The 23,675-nt window shown below is 40.8% G+C and overlaps 1 protein-coding gene across 12 annotated transcripts in view; it reads right to left on the bottom strand.

The window, feature by feature from the left end:
- Nucleotides 1-375: 375 nt before the first annotated feature.
- The window catches only part of LOC133516041 (uncharacterized), a 90,453-nt gene continuing 67,153 nt past the window's right edge, over nt 376-23,675 (bottom strand). For 8 of the 12 annotated variants that reach the window (XM_061848747.1, XM_061848748.1, XM_061848746.1 and 5 more), the window contains 14 exons: nt 20,334-20,580; nt 19,777-19,957; nt 19,541-19,697; nt 16,759-18,987; nt 16,378-16,501; nt 15,921-16,275; nt 14,269-14,518; nt 13,000-13,419; nt 11,990-12,137; nt 11,579-11,687; nt 6,307-6,396; nt 5,846-5,935; nt 3,696-3,845; nt 376-3,268 (listed from right to left, as the gene is read on the bottom strand). In XM_061848747.1, the coding sequence (XP_061704731.1) occupies nt 3,097-3,268; nt 3,696-3,845; nt 5,846-5,935; nt 6,307-6,396; nt 11,579-11,687; nt 11,990-12,137; nt 13,000-13,419; nt 14,269-14,518; nt 15,921-16,275; nt 16,378-16,501; nt 16,759-18,987; nt 19,541-19,697; nt 19,777-19,957; nt 20,334-20,580 (4,722 nt within the window). In that variant the 3' untranslated portion in view covers nt 376-3,096. Of the gene's footprint in view, nt 3,269-3,695; nt 3,846-5,845; nt 5,936-6,306; nt 6,397-11,578; nt 11,688-11,989; nt 12,138-12,999; nt 13,420-14,268; nt 14,519-15,920; nt 16,276-16,377; nt 16,502-16,758; nt 18,988-19,540; nt 19,698-19,776; nt 19,958-20,333; nt 20,581-22,310; nt 22,726-23,675 lie in introns of those variants that run through there. The other 4 variants (XM_061848752.1, XM_061848750.1, XM_061848741.1 and 1 more) reach the window with 4 other exon arrangements.

Genomic DNA, 23,675 nt, shown 5'->3' on the forward strand with positions numbered 1-23,675 from the left:
TCTTGCGCAATCAAGTACAATTTCGTACTAGTTTTCCATTGACTGTTATGCATGGTGGACAGCACTAGCAAGACATACGTAGGTGCGTGGTCAACGAGCACATTTAATCATAATCGGTGAATAATCGTTATGACGAGGAAAAAAATACGCTTTGTCCGACTACGTAAATATGGCTTGTTTGACATGGACTGTGGTCCAAAGTATCCGTGAAATTTTCACCACGATGTCCATTTGTGTCGAGAAGAGAATTAAGTTTATTAGAGAGGTGATCGCATTCCCTTCTACATAACCTTCGCATTGAGGTAACGTCGGTTGTAGGCTATAGATTTCAGTCCAGTGTAAATGAATGTTGAGGAATAAACTAAAAAGACTGAGTATTTTAGATAAGTTTATTTGGTTTATATGGTTACAATAATATTTATCAATTATCCACTGTTAATACATTCATTGTATGGCACTAACATAAATAAAAATATTTTGAATTAAAATGTCTTATTTTGAAATACATAATAATAGATACAGTATTGATTTCGAGTTAAACATAATAAAAATATATTCGGAATTAATTTCTCAGTCGTTCGTTTGGACATTTCGTAAATCGACGAAAGCCTCTTTTTTACTTTTGTATACTTTTCTTAAGAAAATAAAATTATCAACACAAGTTCAACTTATTGATCCCGATAAATCGCAATTATAAATAAAGTCTTAACTATCGTAAATAACTTAACAGTTTGTACCGGCGAGGACAGCTGGGTCACCGCCTCTAACGATGCCTATAATATGAAAGAACGCGCAGGAATAGTCATTTATAAAACGATCGGACATCACTCGATAATACATACAAACGGGTGTTACAAACTTACTCTACGCCCGCGGCCGCGGCGGACGGCGCAGGGGAAGCTATGGCGAAGCTATCCGGCGACCGGCTACTAATTATTTATTTCTTAAGGCATGTCTGTTTGTCTAATACTTAAACGGTTATTTTGGAGTTTAGATAACATATTTAATTATAATTTACACATTCGTCGAAGCATACAGCGATGACAATCGGTAAGTAGACGATATAATGAGTACTCGAACCGATGCAACAAGCGCACACATCACACTAAATACTATTTAACTTTAATTACATACAAAGGCCACATCACATCATTCAGTCACAAAGCGCGAATTAATGCTAACACTAATCCTTGAACAAACAAACGTGATTTAATATGCTGATGACAGTTGCAGTCTAATTCAACTATAAACGTATAACCAATGTCGTTATTATTCTAATTATAGTATAAATATTTAAACTATGGTACAGTTCTAATTTGTGTAAACTTACGACCAGCCTAGATTAATGAGATTTGTCGGTCGAAGAGCCTCTATATTACCACGGAGCTGGCAAGAGCATCGAGTATCGATTTCGTATGGCTTCGAGAAAGCGCCCGCTATCGTCGAGTACGTTGGGTCACTAGCGCTAAGTGAACCGAAACGACGACTCGACAGCACGACGGACTACGAGAGGAACTGTATCGTGCATTTAAAAGATTTGTTACAAATTTTGACATTTAATATTTCGCTAAAACATTATTTACATTACATTTATGTCGACAGATATATTTGAATATCTATACGAGTATAAAGTTAGATTAAGAGTATATCAGGAATACTAATCGTACCGTTCTTAACCACACTTCTCCAGACTTGAGCAATACAAATAAGTACCAAAAATATCTCTTTCCCTTAATCCGCCTTAAGCAGTGATATGGTTAGGTATATCACAATATCAGTGACCAAAAAAGCGGCACTAAAGTGAAACCGTAGTCTAATTTATAATACTTACTGGCAGTTTTTAGCTGATCGCAGTCAGCGCGGGTGGTGCCCGTGCATCTGGGAAGCAGAGCATGTGCGGTAGCGGGTACTTGGTCGTGGAGGGACGCCGGGGGAGGGGCAGTGGGAGAGGCCGTGCAGTTAGTGACGCTAGAGGTTACGCTCCCAACACCTGTACGTTTAACGCTTTAGTTCTCGGGCCCAGCCCGTCACCATAGACCCGAAGGAGGGTGCGAGGAGAGGCGCATGCAGTTAGTACCGGTGGCTGGTGGTTAGCAAGTCTGTAACGGACTGTAACTGCCTGAGATGATTGCACACACTGTTCTTACCACCCCAACATAAGCATCCTAACTTTACTGTCCGCGACACGCATAAAAATGAACAATACCCGATTGGTTTAACTTTAAGATATTATGTTCGTTTACAGCATGGAATGTGTGTGCACCAAAAATATTTGAGGTTAATAGGCTTATTAAAAATGGGTTTGTAAATAAACAATGTAGTTCTAACACACACGAAGGACCTATACACTCTACGAATTATACACATCATATAATGATATACAAATATGGGTAACTTTAGACATCAAATTCATGATTATTATTAGTGTTATTTACCTAAGTTTATATTTATTCCGATATTGGGCGTCTTTCTCTCGGCATTAAATTTGGAATAATTTAGCGTACAAACGTTTTCCTTAGTAATTAATTTGAGATTAATCCCTATAGTAAAAATAATCATCTATATCACATCACATTGAAGAAAATATTTACTGCAGTGTTTTATACAAAGAAATAAATGCATCAACCTACTTATTTAAATAGGCAATTTGCATTTCTATATTTGTTGTAAATATTTTCCCAATTTGTGTCCTTAAATAACATTATTTACAGTTCAAGACCATGTCGTGCCTTAAAACGTAAGACTAGAATTTACTAAATAATTTATAAACGTGAGAATTATATTTTTTAGTGATGTAGTAGGGTTCGTTACTTGGCGAATAAAAATATCGATATTGCTGAGAGGTAACTGGAAATAAAATGTACATAATTATAATAGAATACAAAACCTCGCCTCACTATTTACAACCGTTGTCCTCACATACAAAACGTTCGCTTCACGGGATCCATTACAACCGAAAAGTTCCAGTTCGAAATGACTAAACACTCACTGCTTCACTACACTTTTTGGAGAGTTTATAACCGGCAGCCTGTGGCGTGTTTAAAGGCGGCCGAAATGTAAGGGGCGCCACTCAGGCTGCCAACGCTAGGGCGGGCATCAGAAGTCCTCGAGCAGCACGGCGTCGCGCGGCACCAGCCCCTTCTGCTCGCCGCGGCAGCACAGCAGGTGCTGCGCGTCCACCTCCAGGATCAGCCGCAGCCGCTCGCCCTCGTTGAACGCGAGGTGCCCGGAATCCGACGGCAGCCGGTGCCATAGTGTTCTCACGTATCTGTATCAAACACTTGTCAGTATACGTTATAAGTATTGTAATTTTGTTTCAATAGAGTCGTTAGGTCGATGCGAAGAAGGAAATCAAATGAAGTTTAAGAATCTGCGCTCACATCGACGGTAAGTACATACATATTACCTACACATATTTGCCAGACGTAAGTATAAAGTCCTATTCTTGTATTACCCGTGTACAGTGAGAATATTTACTATTTACCTTAGTACCCCTGAATACTACGCTACTTAAATCGCAATTACTTTCTTAATAAAAATATCTATTACTGATTTGATATTATTACGATATTACTCTCAAAGCATTTCGCGCACGAAACATTATTGCTTGATAGCTGCTACGCGCTACGCCGTAGATCATGTACGCGTTCACCCTCCCAGTACCAACAGGACAAAGTAAGTAGGAGTGTCCTAACTTGTGTTTCTGGTGCGGCGCGGCGGAGCGGTGGCGGGCGGCGGACGAGGAGGCGGCGCGGCGCGGCGCGGCGGGCGGCGGCGCGCGGCCGTACGGCAGCGAGGCCGGCCGCGGCGCCGGCGACGCCCAAGCGCCGTCCACTCGCGACGTCCTGCCGACACCACATTCCTAACAGTTTAGAAACCTCCGTCTCTAACACCCCGATATTTCTGCGCTACATCAAACTCAATAAGGAATTAACGATGAAAACGCCAGTGTCAAAGTTGTTTTTAGCCATTCTATGAAACAAAGTTAAGTTACAAGTTTCATACGACAGTCAGCCTAAAATTCAAGCAATACCCAAATCAGATTTAAGTCAGTTTATTAAAATTTTCTTAATGTATATACGTAATTTGTACCAATTATATTATTCAGTCATGGCAAATTTGGGCCCTTGCCCGACAACAATTTACGTCAGAAGTCGAGGTTATATTCGTTTTAGTTATATCTCAGCGGGAAAGTTTTCTGATTGTCGTGGGTTTTTTATTAGACAACAATGGTCGAATGACGTAATTTTTGTTTTTACACATGATTGTAAGTGAATAGAGTTTAAAATTATAATTAGCAAAATAATTGACTGGATATTTACATAATGTATTTAGATTTTGGATTTTTACACTTTTACATACGCAATTCATTTTATTCATTCTTACGTTTTAATGCGACAGGTTATTTATAAACTGGTGCATAATACTTAGTATAGTTACCTAAAGGTCACACGCCGACGTGACATACATAAAATACGTGCACTGACAAATTTTCCATTTGGATGAAATGCAAACGATATCCGGTAACCTTGCTTTTTGTTTATTTATTCGGTCGGCCCGATTCGAACTTTAAGATACGTCAAATATTAGGTCTATATACAACACTGGCATATCCGATCCATATCATATCTAGACTTAATATTTGACGTATCTTAAAGTTCGGATCGGGTCGTGTATCAATCGAGGCGCTCACGTACATTTTGAATCCGCCCAAAATACATATAAAAACAAAAACTTCCGTTGTTTTGATGGCTTTTATTTATATAAAATATGAAGACATTGCCTTCCTCAATGTTAATAACTTCCTCGGTTATTTCTTCCTAATAAGTTCTTTATTTACTCGGTTATTATATTTCTTCCTAATAAGTTAATAAGATTTCTAATAAGATAGGAAGACCCGAGACACGTACATTTTATAAGGTTAAGGTTTCATTGTTACTGTCGAATTGTCGATGTACCTTTGTGTAAATCAAATCATAGTAGATTGTTAACCGAGGGTGGAAAGTGAACCATATCACCCGAGATATTTTGGCGCTCGAACGAAGTAGTTCGAGGGTGAGATGGTTACTTTTACCCGAGTTAAACACTCTACTTTTTATTACGAGTATGGGGAAAATCAACAAAAAATGTAGGTTATGACTGGAATTGGCGTCATTTACATTTTGATCGGAAAAAATCTAAAACCATACACAATCCGATCTTAAATTGGAATGTCTCTGGTCTTAATGTATTACGCGCCTTAAAAAAAGGTGAAAGTTAATTAATGAATGTAATGTAATGATAATATTTTAAGCATTCATCGTCATTTGTATACATCTATTAACAAATATTTATGTTTATTTGACATTTAAATATTAAATACAAGTACTATATTTTTTTAAATAATGCAATGCAATTGACATTTGATTTCGATAATACTTTCGACCCGGCTAGCCTATGAAAGCTGAACTTTCCGAATAGGAGAGATGAAATATTTTACCTGTGTAAATAAATGCCAAAACAGTTTAATTAAGACACACTAGTATGGAGAAGGAATTAACCGACGGCTCGATTCGAACAAGTGTCAAAAGTGACATTTCTTCAACCAAAAAACGTCACTTTTGCCATTGACAGATCGGTATCGTATCGCTTCGGCTTCTTAGAAGCATTTCTCGAATCGGGCTAATCGATTACTGTACTTATTTTGTTGTTATTTGCTATGAGGAAATACCATTGGTCAATTTCCATAGATTAGCTTAGATGTTAGTAAGAGACATGCTTCAATAGGAATAAAGAAACAGCATAAAATTAGATCAGAGTTTTCGTTAGTGCTGTAAGTTTGCTAGATGTTTCGGTCTGTACATACGGCGCGGGTTTCCTAGCAACCGGCTTGCAAATAACGGCTTCCTTCTCCTTGATCTTGGCGACGACTCTCTTCACAGCTTCGGGGAAAGTTCTGGGTATGTGCAGGTAAAAAAGCGTATATATAACAAATACATAATAATCTACCACCACCGGCAAAATAATTGAGGAAAAAGTATTTAAATGGTGCAAGGAAATCAATATTCTACAAGAGTGCGAACACAACTGAGCTTTATAACTATTTAAAGAATACAGGAATTCTCCCACTTGTAACTTTTCAAACTGGTGAAAATTACTGAAACTGTGTTGCGTATTTAGTCATAGTAAGCTATAGGTAAACTCAAATACTTAAAGGAAATTGCTAAATTTGCCGCCACCTTTAAAGTGCAAATCAAAGTACAATATCCTGAAATGAACGTAACATTATTGTAAGGAAAACGATAGATTGTTAGAATATAGTGTTACCTGTTGGCGGGCTGCGGGCGCTTGGCGGCGGCGCGGGCGCCGGCCGGCGCCGGCGGGGGCGCGCCCTTGCGCACCGGCACCGGGATGCCTCTGCGCGATACAAATATTGCTATTGTACGACGTCTTACAATCTCTCAAGTCGAAATATATACATAGACGAAAACTAATTTATTACTATTCAAAGACTGATTTCGAAATATATATAATTTTGTGCCACCCCACACGAGCATCTGCCGAGCGTCGGCGTCTAGTCAACTGTATGGCTGCTGCTCGACGCAACGTTGGCGCAATTGCGCAGCGACGTCATTTTTTTATAGCACCGACTAGACGCCGACGCCCAAAGACGCTAGTGTGGGGTGGCCTTGAGCACTCAAGTTGTCTATTAAGTTTATATGATTTGGTAAAGATGTGCAGGACATTATTTTTGATTTGTTTATGTATTTTACATAGTTTGTTTATGTAGTATTGTATACAACAAGCCTTATTTTATACCTTTGTGTAAAAACCTTTATATGCGAACGTCAAATGAAAATTTGAATATCTTTCATTGTCATCTTATAAACAACAAGATTAAATAACTAGATTTTTAATTATGCTTTTAATATAACATTTTGGCGACGACGACGACGGAGCTATGGCCGAACGCGTTGATCGTTTCCAATTCGATTCGTTCGATAACAAAACCGAAGACTGGGATTATTATATCCAGCGCTTCGAAATTGAATTACAAATTCACGGCCTTGACAAACAAGCTTCTGAGGATAAGCGAAAGCAACTGCTTCTTTCTCGGATCGGACCTGCAGCCTTCAAGGTACTCGTAGATTACTATCGACCAGCCGTCGTTACTACAAAGTCGTACGATGACTTAAAAACGGTGCTTAACGAATATTATGGAAAAAAAACGTACGTTCTCTCAGAAAGAGTTACTTTTGCAACTAGACACAGAAAAACAGAAGAAACAATCACACAATTCATCCTCGAGCTAAGATCATTAGCGGGATACTGCGAATTCGGGAACACCCTGGAAGAACGCATAAGGGACCAACTGGTAATCGGCATCAATAACAGCACATGGCAGCAAGAACTTATCAAAGAACACCCAACAAACAGTGCTAAACTCTCTGATGTTATAGCCACAGCAAACAAACTTGAACAAGCAGAACTACAGAGCCAACGTTTAACTAACAACCCTCAGATGAGTACGGAACAACAAACCGTTAACAAAATAAGACCCAAAACCCATCGGCCTACCCAACGACAAACACCTAAGGTAAAAACATGTATGTTTTGCGGACGAGATTTTCACACGAATATGAATGACTGCCCGGCAAAAGGAAAACGATGTAATGCCTGCGGCAAAGAAAACCACTTTTCATGCGTCTGCATAACCAGTGGCAGACTCAAGTTAAAACAGAACAATACCAAGAGACAAATAACAAGGCAAACAGACAGCGACGATGAAGATTTTGATGAACAGAGCATACACACTTTTGCCGTGAAGAGACACAACCCGGCTACAAAAATTATGTTACCAACTTTATTGAACGCAAAAAGGGTCGAAATGCTATATGATCCAGGAGCAGTGCATTCCGTAATTGGAAAAAACCTATGGAATACCATTGGACGTCCACCACTAAAGAAATGCAAGAACCTTATTGCTTACACCGAAGTACAAATTGAAACATTAGGAACATGCGAGATAACAGTTAACGCTTTTAACACTCAGAAGGTATTGACCGCTTACGTTACGCAACATAACGACATTCCACTTTTTGGGCTGGATTGGTGCCTAAGTTTTGAACTACCTATGCCCCCTGGAGCCAGGTTGTGCAACATAAAAACACCTGCAGCAGTAACCTTAACCCAGCACGACACAAAACATCACAATGCAGTACAAATCATCCTTCAAGAGTTCAAGTCACTCTTTGACGGTAAACTTGGAACTATAAAAGGGCATAGTGCCAAGATTCACATACCTAACAACGTGAAGCCGAAAACATTCCGACCTCGTCCGGTACCACTCGCCTTACGTGAACAAGTAAACAGCGAACTTCAACGTCTAGTTCAAGAAGAAGTTTTAGAACCAGTTGATACCATGTCGACTCCAATTGAATGGGCGTCCCCGATTGTCATTGCGATTAAGGCAAACGGAAGCATTCGCATTTGCGCCGACTTCAAAGTTACTATAAACCAACATGTTCAAATCGATGATTATCCACTTCCCAGATTTGAAGAGATTACATCAAAATTATCTGGAGGGCAACTGTTTACAAAGATTGACCTGAAAGATGCATACCTACAACTGATGATCCATCCAGAATCGCGGAAATACCTAACGATTTCAACACATAAGGGCTACTTTCGCTACAAACGCTTACCATTTGGAATTTCGTTTGCGCCGGCCGTTTTTCAAAGAACAATGCACCAGATCCTCAGTGGCATTGAGGGTGTTGTTTGTTATCTTGACGACATCCTTATAACAGCCCATAACTTAGAAGAACATCTAACACGCGTAAAAACAGTATTAAAGAGACTACAAGACGCCGGAGTGAAGAGCCAAGTAAATAAGTGCGCTTGGTTACAGGAAAGTGTCACCTTTCTAGGACATAAAATAGACGCCAGCGGCTTACATCCGACAGAAGAAAGAATCAATGCGATTAAGAACATGCCTATTCCGACCAACACAACGGAACTCCGAGCCTTGTTAGGCTCATTAACATATTATGGCCGTTTCATAGATAGCCTTCACATGAGATGCGCCCCATTGTACAGACATCTGAAAAAGAACCAAAGGTGGAACTGGACCGAAGAGGACACAAGAATAACGAACGAACTCAAAAACATCCTGACGTCATCAGACACACTCGTACACTATGACGAAAACAAACCGATATATCTCAGCAGTGATGCATCAGAGAAGGGAGTTGGGGCGGTTTTGTTTCATAAAATCAATGAGGCAATGAGACCCGTGGCGTATGCCTCGCGAACACTCTCCGACGTCGAACAACGATACTCAACTATCGACAGAGAAGCATTGGGGATTGTATATGCCGTCACTAAGTTCCACCAATATCTCTATGGTAGGAAGTTCGTCCTGTTAACTGATCATAAACCCCTAGAAAGGATCTTCAGTCAAGATCGAGAAACACCCAAAATTGCTAGCAACCGGCTCCTTAGATGGGCCATGATATTAAACAGCTATGAATATTCTATCTTTTACCAAGCAGCACGAGAAAACACCCCGGCCGACGCACTATCAAGACTACCGATCACATGCAACGACACAACACTAGAGGAAAGAACCGGGCTACCGCAATTTGCCCATTTACTACATCTAAGGCTCGAGAACATTCCCGTAACTAAACACGAGCTACAAAAACAGACGCTCAAAGACAAGACGCTCAACGTTATCAAAAATTATATTATAACGCATTGGCCAGATAAGAAAAACCTTTCCAACGAGCTACACACGTTTTATGAAAAAAAGGACCAGATGTCATATGAAGACGGAATCTTACTTTGGAACGGACGACTCGTCATACCAGAAGCACTCCGACCACAGATCCTGGAAATGCTACACGACGGCCATAACGGCATTACAGCTATGCAGTCATTGGCACGTCTTCACGTATATTGGCCAAACATTGACAACGACATATCAACTTTCTCAAAAAGGTGCAGTCTATGCCAGCAGTCGAGAAGCAACACGAACGAAGCGCCGGTATTTCCGTGGGGAATACCAGTGGAGCCCTGGCACAGGTTACATGTAGACTACGCGGGGCCATTCTTAGGTCATATGTGGTTAATAGTTATAGACGCCTATACGAAGTGGCTAGAGGTGGTGCCGATGAAAACTACTACAACCAGGGTAACAGTGCAGAGATTAACTAACATATTTGCTACATTTGGAACACCAAGATATATTGTAAGTGATAACGGGCCACAATTCACTTCAGAAGATTTTAACCATTTTTGCCGAGTTTCAGGCATTACACACATTAAAACAACGCCATATCACCCAAAAACTAACGGATTGGCGGAGCGCGCAGTGCGCACGTTTAAGGAGCGAATGCTAGCCAGTGATAGAAGCTTTGACCTCCACGAACGCCTTAACAGCTTCCTTCGGGGATACCGCAATACCCCACGACGTTCAACAAATCGATCGCCCTACGAAATGATGTTCGGAAGGCCAATACGCACTACATTCGACCTGTGGAAGCCTGATGTAAAAGAAAACATGGAAAAAAGCACGCCTCAAACAGATGCTGAGACCTACCAACAAGGTAGTTTTGCCTCCAGTTTACGAACCTGGCGATAAGGTTTGGATTAATAAACCTATCGATAAGGGGTCTGACCCCGGAACAATAGTTAAACGCAACGGACCATACTCTTACGAAGTAGAGCTCACGAACGGAGTACATAAACGCAAACATGCAGACCAGCTTCGCCTGAGGTATGAACATGTACCGAAGACGACCATCGACACAAGTCAACAAACATTTGAACCAGTGCCTGGAATTAGGCAACCGGAACCTGAACAAGTTCCTAAGAAAACGGTTAAGATCAAAAATTTCACATACTATAGACGCAACATTAACGCCTATGAACAGAGCGGCGACCATAGCGAACAGCCGGCGACAACAGCGGCCACCAACAGGGATCACCCAGACGGTCCCATGCCCCCACCGGCACCTGTGGCCTCCACCAGCAGAGATCATTCAGACGGAGGATCAGCCGAGCCGTCTGCACCATCCCGTGCTCAACCAGACCAACCGTCACCGCGCCGGTCGGGTCGGAAGACGAAACCACCATCACGATTTGGCTTTTTCGGACTATAGACAAACAAACCCTTTTTGCGGGAGGAGGAGTAATGTAGTATTGTATACAACAAGCCTTATTTTATACCTTTGTGTAAAAACCTTTATATGCGAACGTCAAATGAAAATTTGAATATCTTTCATTGTCATCTTATAAACAACAAGATTAAATAACTAGATTTTTAATTATGCTTTTAATATAACAGTTTAGGACACCATTAGGACAATATTTTTAAGTTGTTTATGTAATGCATATTCTGCTCAATTGTTCATCGTCTGCATCATCGCTAATTAATGGTCACCTAACTCATTCCGTTTGTTGATAATAAAAAGTGTTAGTAAAATCAAAATAATTTGATTAATGCAAGAGGACGTGCATTTACTAAGTGTAATGTCGAAATCATTACTCATCAAGAGTATAAGTAGAATCTAAAAATATGTGAGTAATGACTAACCGGTGGGCATTCTTGGCGGGCTCGGGGATGGCGGGCGCCGCCGGCCGCACGGGCGACGACACGGGCCGGGGGATCTTAGAGCCGCGCGCCGCTGCCGGGGACGTTTCTCCTGTACATCAATTAACAAAACCTTGCATAATATTTCAATACAAAAAAAGGAAGTGAAACATCCTTTCCTTAGTGTAATGTTTGATAGAATGGGGCTAGCAATTGTCAAAGGTTTCTATAGTTGTAGCTTTTATAGTTATAGCTTTGGTTTCGCCAGTTTCCATGCGATTTGAAGCAAAGGGCGTTGAAACCCCTAAAAAAATTTTTGACACTATTGGTGGGATTGATAGGAGAAACCGGCGCCTTCTGCATACATATTCGACCGGACGTGTTTATTTCGTGTTATTAAATTTAAAAGCATACCAGATGGCGAGGACGGGCTCTCGGCGTTGCTGAGCAGCTCCCACTTGAGCTGCAGCCTCCGGAACTTGCCGCCCGAGTGCCCGCTGGCCGCCGCGCTCTGGCCGCTGCTCGCAGACCCTGGCCGCCACTCCTCGCCGCTGCATTCCAGCTGTAAAAAATCCATAACAGCCTTATAAATAAGCCTAAAACTGTAGCAACTAATCGTCTGATTGGCATGACACCTTAAATAATTAATATCTGATATGTTATCGGTCATTATATTATTGTAGCAAAAAGTTGCTAATTTAGAGTACTTACAGTCGACTTCAAAGGTAAACTTTTGCACGTTACTTCTTTGTAATAAGACAAAGACTCGCTAGTTATTGTACTGTAAAAAGTAGGTATAGGAGGTATCTACATAGAAAGAGTTAACACGAGTGGTTTACTAGTCTGGTTCGTTCAACCGTAACGCGTGGAGCAGTATCCAGGCGGGACCGACGACAGGTACTTATATTTTTGGCTACTAACTCGATAAGATAAGGCATTGAACTTTGAAATGTAATTGAAATCTGAGTGTAACACGCCAGTGCCAACATGAATAAGTCGAACAATGCCAGTGATTGTGATACCAGTTTACCCAATCAACGAAAAAACGTAGTTAATTGCTACTAAGTTGTACGAGTATGACATAATTTTGAAATCTGACAACCGCGGCATTATGATGATATCCATGTGCCTGTCACCGTAACCCCGTTACCTATTTCAACAATATTAGTAATACAAATTACATAAGAAGGTGAATATTGTTTTTACTAATTAAAATTCTGTGTTTAAATTAAATAATAATCACACAAAAATGATAGTGCTCAACTTAACTTAAAAATATAAATTAATAAAATATGCAAAAAATGGTTTAAAGCTGTAAGCGTTCCTGCAAAAGAAAAACAACCAGAAAATGAATGAACACAAAACCAAGAAAACGTGGATCTCACGACACGAAGAAGCACACTGAGCTAGAGCCCCGCCGTTACCTTGGAGTCGGCGGCGGCGAGCCGCGCGGGCTTGTGGGTCTCCAGGCTGTCCGTGTAGTCGTCGCTGTCGTCGAACACGAGCCGGTCGAACGCCTGCATCAGCTTCGAGCCAAGCTGCACCCCGGACCAGCGCCGATTATTCTCTAACTCTATCCTGCTGTTGTTCGGACACAGGTCGTATCCGATCGGCGAAGGATTCACGCAGGAGCGTGGTCTGTTTTTCTCTACCGCGGTCTTTACGTTAGCGGAGTCGTTTAAAAGGTCCGGAGTAGACGGCTCCTTATTTTTTGGCTCTTTGTGCCTCATTATGACGCTGGTCTGGCAGTCGTCGCTCGAAAGCCCGCTCGATTGCATGGAGCGCACTAATTTCAGCAAGTTCCGCTGGTTCAGTGTTAGTGGTGGGGTGTTAATCGAGGTAGGCTGTTAAATACACCAAAGACTTTTAGCATCATGCATCATGCCATCCGCGGTGACGGGAACGGCCTTCGTGGGCCGACACACGTGAAACGTAAGCAGGGCCTTATTTGCATTTTATGAAAGCTGTGCACGAACGAAATGCCAAAAGTTATCCGTTCACAGACTTGAGTGTATTTTCGTGAGCCGTAAGCACATGCAATAAACAATAAAATGCAAATAAAGCGATGTCTCCCTTTGCGGCAAGTCTGTTAGCAGTAGAGTGAATTGATTTGTATGTAGAAACGATACGATTCAAGCTAACATGGTCGCTAATATATATAAAATATTATAACTACAGTAAACTGTAGTTAAAATATTGTAGAAAGAGTGATTTGTTTATCAGTGTATACATATTTAGGCACCAACAAGGCTCTATAAATATGCAACCACTTCGCTATAACCAAATATTTAGAAAAAAATACCATAATGGTAATGATTTTGTTAGGGTGATAAGAAATAGATTACTTTCAAATTATCCGAGAATATACATTTCAAAAATCGGTACTGACTAGGGGAGTACCTACCTTGCGTGATTGAATGAAAAAGGCGACAATGGTAGATCATGCACGAAGAACGTCATGAAACTCATGAAAGTGTGTGAAGCATATTTTGTTCCGAGACCGTAGCAAGTGGAAGTCTGTGATCTCTTTTCACTCTAACGGGCGGAATTATAGCTAGAGCAGCATCTATCGAACTGTGCGCTGGAATGGCACATTCAAGAGAGCTCCTCAATGTCTCTATCAGGTGGATTTGGGTATTCACGTCCGGCCACGATTCTCAGCGATGAGTGAACGACAAAAGTACGTAACTCACCCGACTAGCAGCGCGCATGTCGCTCTCGATCTTCTTGAAGCTGCGGTGCAGCTCGCGCATTTCGAACATGAGGTCGAGCGAGAAGGGCAGCAGGCGCAGCGGCTCCAGCGCGGCCTGCAGCGAGTCCAGCAGCGCGCGGCAGCGCGGCGCCTGCACGCCGGCCAGCAGCAGCGAGTCCGCGTTGTAGGCCTTGCTCAGCACCGACTCGCGGGTGCGCACGTACGATACCCACGCGTCCACTGATTGAGCGCTGTGCAAAAAAAACCGTATACTATGTCAATGTGTACGAATTTAAATTCTAACATTTATAAAATTATATTACATATAAGGGTGGTCGGGAACTCCAAATAGCTGAACAATAAGTAATATAGATACTATTAAAGTCAAGACAGCTTCTCTTAATGGCAAAGGAGAGATTAGAGAAACTGTCAGCGCATGTTGCTCTCGTGCTGTTGCGGGTCTGCTTTGCTGTTCCCAAGCTCATGTACTTTTTGCGCACAGTACCGACATGGCTTCACCCTGTGCAAATGGGCTCTTTCGACTGAGCTTTGAGGGAGTCTATTGAGTCCTTGCTTAATGTGGCTCTCAATCCAGAACAATGGGATCTGGCGTCCTTGCCCATTCGGAGTGGTGGTCTGGGGGTGCGGCGCGCGCGGGATGTGAGTCGGTAGAGTCTTCTTGGCATCGGCGAGTGGGGTCGTGGATCTTGTTACTCGAATTTTATCTTCCAATGGTAACAGGGTATCCATACCTTACGCAGCTGATGCTTTGGCGGCTTGGACGGCTCTCAATCCGAACGCGCCCCGACCCGAGAAACAGGACGTACAACGATTATGAGACGATGTCGGGGTTAAGAGGATTGTCGGGGTTAAGAGGATTGAGGAGGCGGGGTCCAGATCGGAATCGGGGGCGCTTCCATCTCCGCATTTGGGCACCCTCCTTGGCAACGATTAGATGCGGGTGGCAGTGGCTCTTCCTCACATATGCATCTGCGGTACAATGGTGGGGAGCAACGGTCACCACGCTTTGAGTTGTGGTCGTTGTGCAGGGAGGAGATTCCCACGCCATCACGTTCTAAGTGATCTGGTCCGGAGAGCGCTTATTTCGGCAAATGTCCCATGCATGCTCGAGCCCCCAGGCCTTAGCCGGTCGGACGGTAAGAGGCCTAACGGTTTGACGCTGGTGCCTTGACAGAAAGGAAATTGCTTGCTTTGGGACGATACATGCGTCAGCTTTATTTTGGATTAGTTTGTGTTTTTTTTTTACTATTTGTTAATTCTTTGTTTTATACTTTTTTGTAAATTAAATTTTAGTATTGTAATAATTATGTGATTTTAATAATTTATTTTAATGTATTGTTTTAAGTGTAATATCTTTATTTGTAATTGTTTAGTTAATTTAAGATTTATTTAAGACTGTCCTGTATAACCTTTAAATAAATATATTTGATAGTAGAATTAAAGTTGTAGTAATATACTAATAAGGACTTCTAACTGTATAATCATTAGATTATATAGACTTTTTGCGGGAAATTTGCGGAAAAACTGTCTTTGGCCAAGAACACACACAACATACTTTATAAATTTAAATGCCGCTTCAGGACAAATCAATCAATTACAGTATAAAATTGCGAAGACTGCACAACAACTTACTTTAATAGTCCCAGAATGAAGGCGTTGAATTTAACCAGCCCCTCCGTGACAGCATCTTCACTATTGATCCTCAACACCAACTCGTTCAAGGATTTCGTTATTGGACCCTGCCTTGCTGTTGTCTCCACCATTTGCCACACGGAGTTGTTTACGGCTCCGAAGGAAGTTTCAATGTTGTCCTTTAACCCATCCCTGAAAACAGCGTACAATGCCGGGCATAGGGCATTTAGGGCGATTTTGGCGCAAGCTGGAGACTGTTTAGAGTCGCCCAGGAAAGCCAGTTCGGCTTGATCAGTGGCCGAAGAGAAGTGTTGAATCAACATTTCCACCGCATCCGTCACATTTGAGACTAAGGCTGAAATAAGGAAGAAACATTATCAGAAAATGATGCCTTTTAGTTCAAATGTCATCAAAATGTTCGAGTCGTGATAATTTGATGACGAATCCAAATCCTTACCTCTCTTTTGTGATAAATCAATTAAGTCGTATTTTCCTCTGCTATCGTGATGCAAGGGGCTGCTGAATTCGTCTGGGCTTATTTCAGCTTCTTCACAAATTGGTATCTCCGCCAAGTTTTTACCCTGGAGAAGGAAATAATTAAGTGGCGGACATATGTGTATAAGTATAATTAATATGTGTGTAATGAATTAGTGAACGATATAAACAGCCCCATAAAATTAGCCAGTTTTTATTTCAGGCAAAATAAAGACAACAAGCAGGTGTTGACAAAAAAAAAGACACAAGTTTGGCAATCCGCAAAGAAACATAAAAGAACCAAAGGTACTCACAGAAATCAATAGGCAATGATGTCGACAAACTATTTAGAGAAAAATGATACCTGATATAGTCTTTGTGAAATTACAGCAGAAATATTAGGTGAGTTAGGCGGTGTGGTGAGACTGGCTACTTTCAGCTCTTCCATTGCCTTCACTTGGGTTGGTTGAATTTCGGGCTTGGCCTCAGACTTTTGGGCAAAACTAACAGATTTTTTGCTATTGCAGCTGCTGCCGCTAGAATCTGTGGACCTTTGATTTTCTTCCTGAGAACGTTTCATTTGCAGAAACTTGGTAACCTGATTTCTTACCTTTTGGACTTGATTTTGGTCCCATTCATCCATATTTTGGCAATTAAAGCCGCTTAATTTCAAGAACTCTTCTAATTGTTGTAAATCAGCGCTGCTGATCAGAGCGCCCGGTGGAGGGAACTCCGTGTACTCAGTTTTCTTAGTTCTCGGTTTAGGCATCGGTGGCGTGTGAGGTCTGTGGTATTTCAGTTCATTCGATTTGCCCGATTCTAGGCTACTCTCAGTACCGACACCTTCATCGTGGAAAAGTTCATTGTAGTCGGCATCTTTATCGGCCGCATCGAGAAATTGCTGCGATAGTCTTTTGGCAGCTAAATCGTTATTTTTCCTATATTCTGTGTTTTGATTTTGTAAATAATAAGGCTCCTGCAGCGATCTTCTCTTCGTCTTGTGCTCAGTCGCAGCCGTCATACAAACAATCTGATCTTGCAAAAGCTCGTCCATTTCGAACATACTGTAACGTTTTGACGGCGTGCTGGTTTTACGCGTTTTGTCCATCGACTTACGCAAAATGCTCTTAGGTAGAGGGGGTCTCGGCGGGGCGTGGTCGCCCTGCTTGGCGAGCCGAGCCTGCTCGGCCGAGAGCGCCCGCCGGTGGCCCTCGTGGCTGGCCTCCGAGCTGGTGGCGCTGTCGTAGCGGTACACGAACAGGGGGTTGGCGGGGCCGGGCTGCGCGGAGTCGGCGAGCATGGTGGAGGAGCCGCGGTAGCCGGACGAGGGCTGCGTGGCCGTGCTGGAGCTGGACGACACGGCGGTGTTGTGGCCCGCCAGGTGGTTGCAGTCGCAACTTATGGGCCTGCCCTTGGATCTGGGTTTCGCGTTACAGTATTTGTCACCGCGTTTTGATCCACATTCCTTTTCTCTTACGTTTTGCATCAGTTCGGGTAATTCTGATAACATTTGCTTGCATTCTGTGGGTAGCAAAAAGTTTAGTGAATCCCAATCTTGTATGTGCCCGAGCCCCTTCTTTTTTAGCATCTCCACGTCGTTGCAAGAAAATGGACGTTTACCTTTAACGTTCAGTCTGTTCCTCTTGATTTCGCTTGATTTTGGCGATACGTTTACTTTTACAGGATTCAAGTATATATTTGGTCGGCCGTTCAGAAAACTTATATCGGGAAGCGTGTAGTTAGGGTATAGTATAAATACAGGTTTCTCACAGTCTCCTTCTTTAAGTTTCTCAAGAAACGAGGGTTCCACTATCTTGAATAATTCACGTTCATGTGATATAGTCGACATTTGCAACGTTGACGTCTGCATACTCTTATCAATAGTGGTGGTCTCGAGATGAGTCGAAGTAGATTTATTATCAAAAGGCTCTCTTTGCAATAATCGATTCATTTTTGTAATCTGGGTTCCATCCGACTCGGAGCAACTCGATATACTAACACTAGTGTTGGACGATTGGGAAGAATATGATTTTTTATTACTTCTCAGTCTTGAAGGGCTATTCATCATATTGACGTTGGTTCTCTTTGAGTGGCGTTTATTTACTGTTGCATAAAGGTTAGATTCGCTATCGCTTAATTTAACACCGTCATTATCTTCCTCTTCTATTACTTCGTCATAAACTCTATTATTGTACGGGTTGCTAGATGGAATCTCATCGTATATTGCTGAACCCTCTTCCGCTACATCACACGGCAATTCCATTTGAGAACGCATTGAAATCTTGGAGTCATCTTTTGGCTCTCCCATCGAGTCTCCACTTTCACCACCAGAGCTAGATGGCCAGCATTCTGACCTGTCTATCTGATCCAATCCAACTACACCATCATTGCTTTTTTGTTTCATAAACAGTTTTACCAGGCTAAAAGCCTGCTTTGGTTGACTTTTGTCTGAAGATGACTGGTTTTCGGTCGAGGAGGTACTCATTGGTTCTGAATGCTGACTTCCGTGCGTCGAACGGTGCTGCGATACATCGTATACTTTCATACAGGTCGGTGTACCCATTAATCTTTGATTGGTGGTGAAAGAATCGACCTGCAAACAAGGGCATAACAAGGTGTTAGTGAAAGACAACAAGGTCAAGCTGACGGAGGGATTATACAGTCACAGGACAGTTAGACTTATGGTTTAAGACATTTATTATCTCATAAAGAATTTACAAAATTCACTTACATGAGATACACTTATATAACAATACTTTTAAGACTAGCGAGCACTATTTAATTTTATAAAGATTAATACGAGTATAAATTCTACATATAAGGTTTTCTTATGCATGGTAAAGTGGGTAGGAATCGGCAGCTTAGGGGACAATTCTTACTTAAATTTACAGTAGGGCAGGTATGGTTACAGGTCGGGTGGATGTAGTTATTTTCTACAATTCTACTATAGATTAACTTCACAGCTGATTATTATTCGTTGATTTAATTTTTTGAGGTAGCGTATTTGCATTTTAAAGTAGGGAATTTTCCATAATGCTCATTTTCAGCTCTGCAACAGGGTTCGCATCTTTACAAAAGCAGGCAGAATTGAGATTATGAATAAAGTGATATTAATTTAGTCGATTGTAATTAACATATTTTCGTACCGTTGAATTACTGAGAGCAGCCGAGTTAATGGAACTGCTCATAATCTTTCTTCTGTACAGGTTTGGCAGACTTTGGCTCTTGATAACCGAGTTGCTCATATCACTTGTTGCATCGGTCGCTTCATGGGAATCCTCATTGTTGTTCCCCGAAGGGTGCCTGTGTACGTGCCAATATATGAGTGATTAATTGACAACAATTAAAATAAAATACATATTTATAAACAAGTCACACTTACCTCCTTAAAGGCGAATGGTTGGTCTGTTTCTTAAGCTTACTCCAAGTAGTTAATCCTAAATCACTCCTAGCCATAGAAGTAGTTAGCTTATTGGTTAATTTCTTACATCTTTCTAATAATTCTAAATTCCTGCGTGTTCTTTCATCTAACGTTGCATTATCTTCTTGCTTATCCAATTTGTCTGAAAATAGAATGAAGACAATTATCTACAAAGTGTACATTTAGTCACAATGAATCATATTGAAGGTAATCGCGACTAAGGTAAACAATTATGTCATTATCTTAAATTCCTCACTCTTAGATGATTGGATCGAACGATTCATTTTTCCAAAAACCTGATAGTACAATTTGATAAAAATATTAAAACTAGGATTTAAACTTTACGTTGTTATTCGATACGTTTTAATTCCGGTAATGAGCACATGAATTTCCCAGGAGCATTTTATCCTCAAGCGCAATAAATATAGGTAGTTTAGATATGAATCTACTTATAAGGGTAAAACATATGCGATACCTAAGTTATATATATAAATAACAATAAAAAAAAAATAACTAACCATGTTTTTGATTGACGGCAAACTCGTTACACTCGCTGTCCTCGGAGTAGACGGTGAGGCTGCCCTCGAAGGCGATGGTGTAGTTGTCCTTGTTGGCCTGGCACGTGAGGATGAGGTCCTGCTCCGCGGGCAGCGAGCAGTCCAGGCTATCCACGCTGAAGTGTACGCCGTGCTCTTTCACCGGCGAGAACAGCAGCTCCGATTTGCAGATCGACATTGTATTGATGGAACCGACGGACTCTTCGCCCTATAGATACATCACTCCCATTAGAATCACCTTAAACACCAACATGCATAAAGTTGGTAGATGTTAAAATATCTTATATTTAGCTACAATAATGGTTGGAACATTCAGTGAACGAACGAATTCAGTGGTGCACTGTAACTATGTCATTGTATTGTAGGCGTCGCTTATACCTATTAGTAATGGACGGATAAATTGTAAGTGTCCTTTTACAAGCTGTAGTGTATGAAATATTAGGTACCCTCATTTACAGAGTGGAAGTGAACAATATTTACAATAATAATCTTTTCAATGTGACTGCTACATAATGAAAGGTATTAAAATACGAGTGTATAGGTTTTTTAAACGAATGAAGTGAGTTTCATAAAAGGATCACACAAGTGTTTTAATGCCTAATTATGTACCTACAGTTACATAGGATCATAGTTATGTAGAAAGCGAACAACTTTATATTTTTGTCAAAGTGTGTGAGTCACTCCGTATCTCAGTGGAGTTGGTCGTTTTCTGCATAACTATGGTCATTTGGTACAGTCAGCGTCAAATACTTTGTGGCAGTCAAAGTGGCCAAATAGTTCGGTACACCATACTAAATATATGGTGTACCTAACTATTTGGCTACTTTGGTTGCTACAAAGTATTTGACGCTGACTGTACATATTTCTACAACACCGGGCATGTAATAGCTAGAAATGTCAGGTTTCTGTATATCAAGCCATTACGTCGTTAATCAAAATCTACATATAAAGAGGGTTCTCGAAATGTTTCTCGGAAGATTTCAACACATGAACGGTGCTCGCTAGAACATAAACATTTACGCTGCACGGGTATTTTGGATGCGGATGCAACTCGAGACTAAAATAGGAAACAAGTTGTAACTTTTACTTTACAACTGCTGTGATCAATTCATCTATTTGGGCTATCTAACATCTTTTGATTAAAGAATGAGGTAATTGAGACATATGTTACATTTAAAGATTAAAGATAATCTTGATAACGCCTCTATCTAATTCAAATTAAACGAATATGATGGAAAATCATAATGAAGCAACGATTAAAACTCCTTATTTGTAGGTAAATTTAGGGCCGCAAATACACATTATTTTTTATGCTTTGATTTTAATTAAATTGCTTGTCTCTATTGCGTGTCTGTATATTTAACGATAAATAGCATAAATCTTTTATGAATCGAATGTTCAAGAGTTTAGTCGCATTAAGTAGATGACAAACAACATGGCGACCGGCGAGCGCGCGTTATCATCAATTTAATTCCTTTTCCTGCTACAATGAGGTCACAAACCAAACAACCACTCATTTATATTATACATTATACCAGTAGGTAAAAATATATCAGTGCACTATCTAATCAATTTAATTACTAATTATACACGGTCGAATTTACTTTGTTGAGAATTTGGGGGTAATATAATATTCTTAATGACATAATGATTAGTAATAGATGTGTAAATAAACAAAGTAAACAAAAAAAAAATTATATGTTGTTAGTTGCATAGAGGTCGAGTACAAGAACAGATAACATTGTGGTGGGTGCAATATATAAAAGTGTAATTGCAGAGTTATTTGATGTTTAGTATGATATTTGCATAGGAGATGATGATGATTGCAAATCTATTATGACAAATGACTAGATAATTGGTAACTTAAACTGTGAAGTAATACATGCCTAGAATTTTACCTGTTGTGAAAAAGTATAAGTATCTTTTAAGATGACTCACTGAGTAATATCCATTGTAGGACTCCCAATCATAACCATCCGTCACACCCATTTTGAAATAAACGCCTATCGACACTGCCCATGTGGTCACAGTTGACTCTCAAATAAAAACCACTACTTTCAGATTAAAACGAATCGTTTAATTAAACGTTAAATATATTCAAAAAGTCACGAAGTCCAATGTTTATGTCACGCAAACATAACTGTCCACTGGGTCACTTGTTCCGGGGTCAAACTTAGGATTAAAAGAGTTCCAACGAGTTGGCTTCATCGTAAGGAAGTACAGAGTACAATCTGTCCGAGAGCCCTGGGCGCGACTGGGGCAGCGGTAATATACATTTTAATATTAGCCACCGCGTGCGCTTCTCAAACTTTAGGGAAATAAAATGACTCTCAATCAACGTGTTATCAACGCCGGGCTACGAACACAACTGTAAAATACTGATTGCGGAGGGCGGTGTGCATCATTAGCATCATTATATTTGTTAATCTAATTAGCGTATTTCGGTGTTTAAGTCTACCATGAATAGGCGTTATTGTATACGAGTTTAAACTCAAGCCCGTATTACGATATGCATGTAATACGTTATTTAGGTTTCGATAAGGATTGAGACGCTCAACAGTTTGAGTAGAACTGACCGATAGGATAGACTTCATTGGTAAACTCACACATGGCGGCAGTATGTGCACGACCACACAGAAGGACAATTAAATATAGCGCGCGCACACACACATCAGTAACGGTCATATGTAGGGGAACCGGGGAGTAACGAGTACCTAGTTGAGATTGACGCAATTCAGCGTTGACGGTACACACACATGAACACTGGTCTTATTTTATCGTTACTACTTGTACATCCCGTGGGACCAACGTACTGTGCCGTAAGAGTCAGGAAGACATTGTGGATGCTAGTCCAGTCCAGAGACTTTCGAATGGGCATGTGTGGGTGTCTCTTGTGACTTGTGACACCACTTATGGTTAATTGAGACCGTCGTTGCGTGACAAATTTTATCATTACATTACTTTCCGTTAAACCAACTAGTGCGATGTGGGCCGGCGAACTGAGGCATATATAAGAATGTATAGAAATAATACGATATCATCGGTCAAAACACCAGATATAGGGGCATACTAATTGCATTTCGGAGTTTTGAGGTTCAACAATTTGTCCATAGTGCCCTATTATTGTTTTTATTTAACACATGATCTATTATTGCTAACTCAATATATATATCCGTATGTTAAGGTAGGTATATCTGTGCAATTTGATAACCAGCTTTGGTATATCTAATATACAACCTACATTTTTAAATTACTGTATATATAACTGTATGCTAACTTTGCACAAACTTGGCAGTAAGAATG

Source organism: Cydia pomonella, chromosome 3 (assembly GCF_033807575.1).
Source record: "Cydia pomonella isolate Wapato2018A chromosome 3, ilCydPomo1, whole genome shotgun sequence".
NCBI classification, from domain to species: Eukaryota; Metazoa; Arthropoda; class Insecta; order Lepidoptera; family Tortricidae; genus Cydia; species Cydia pomonella.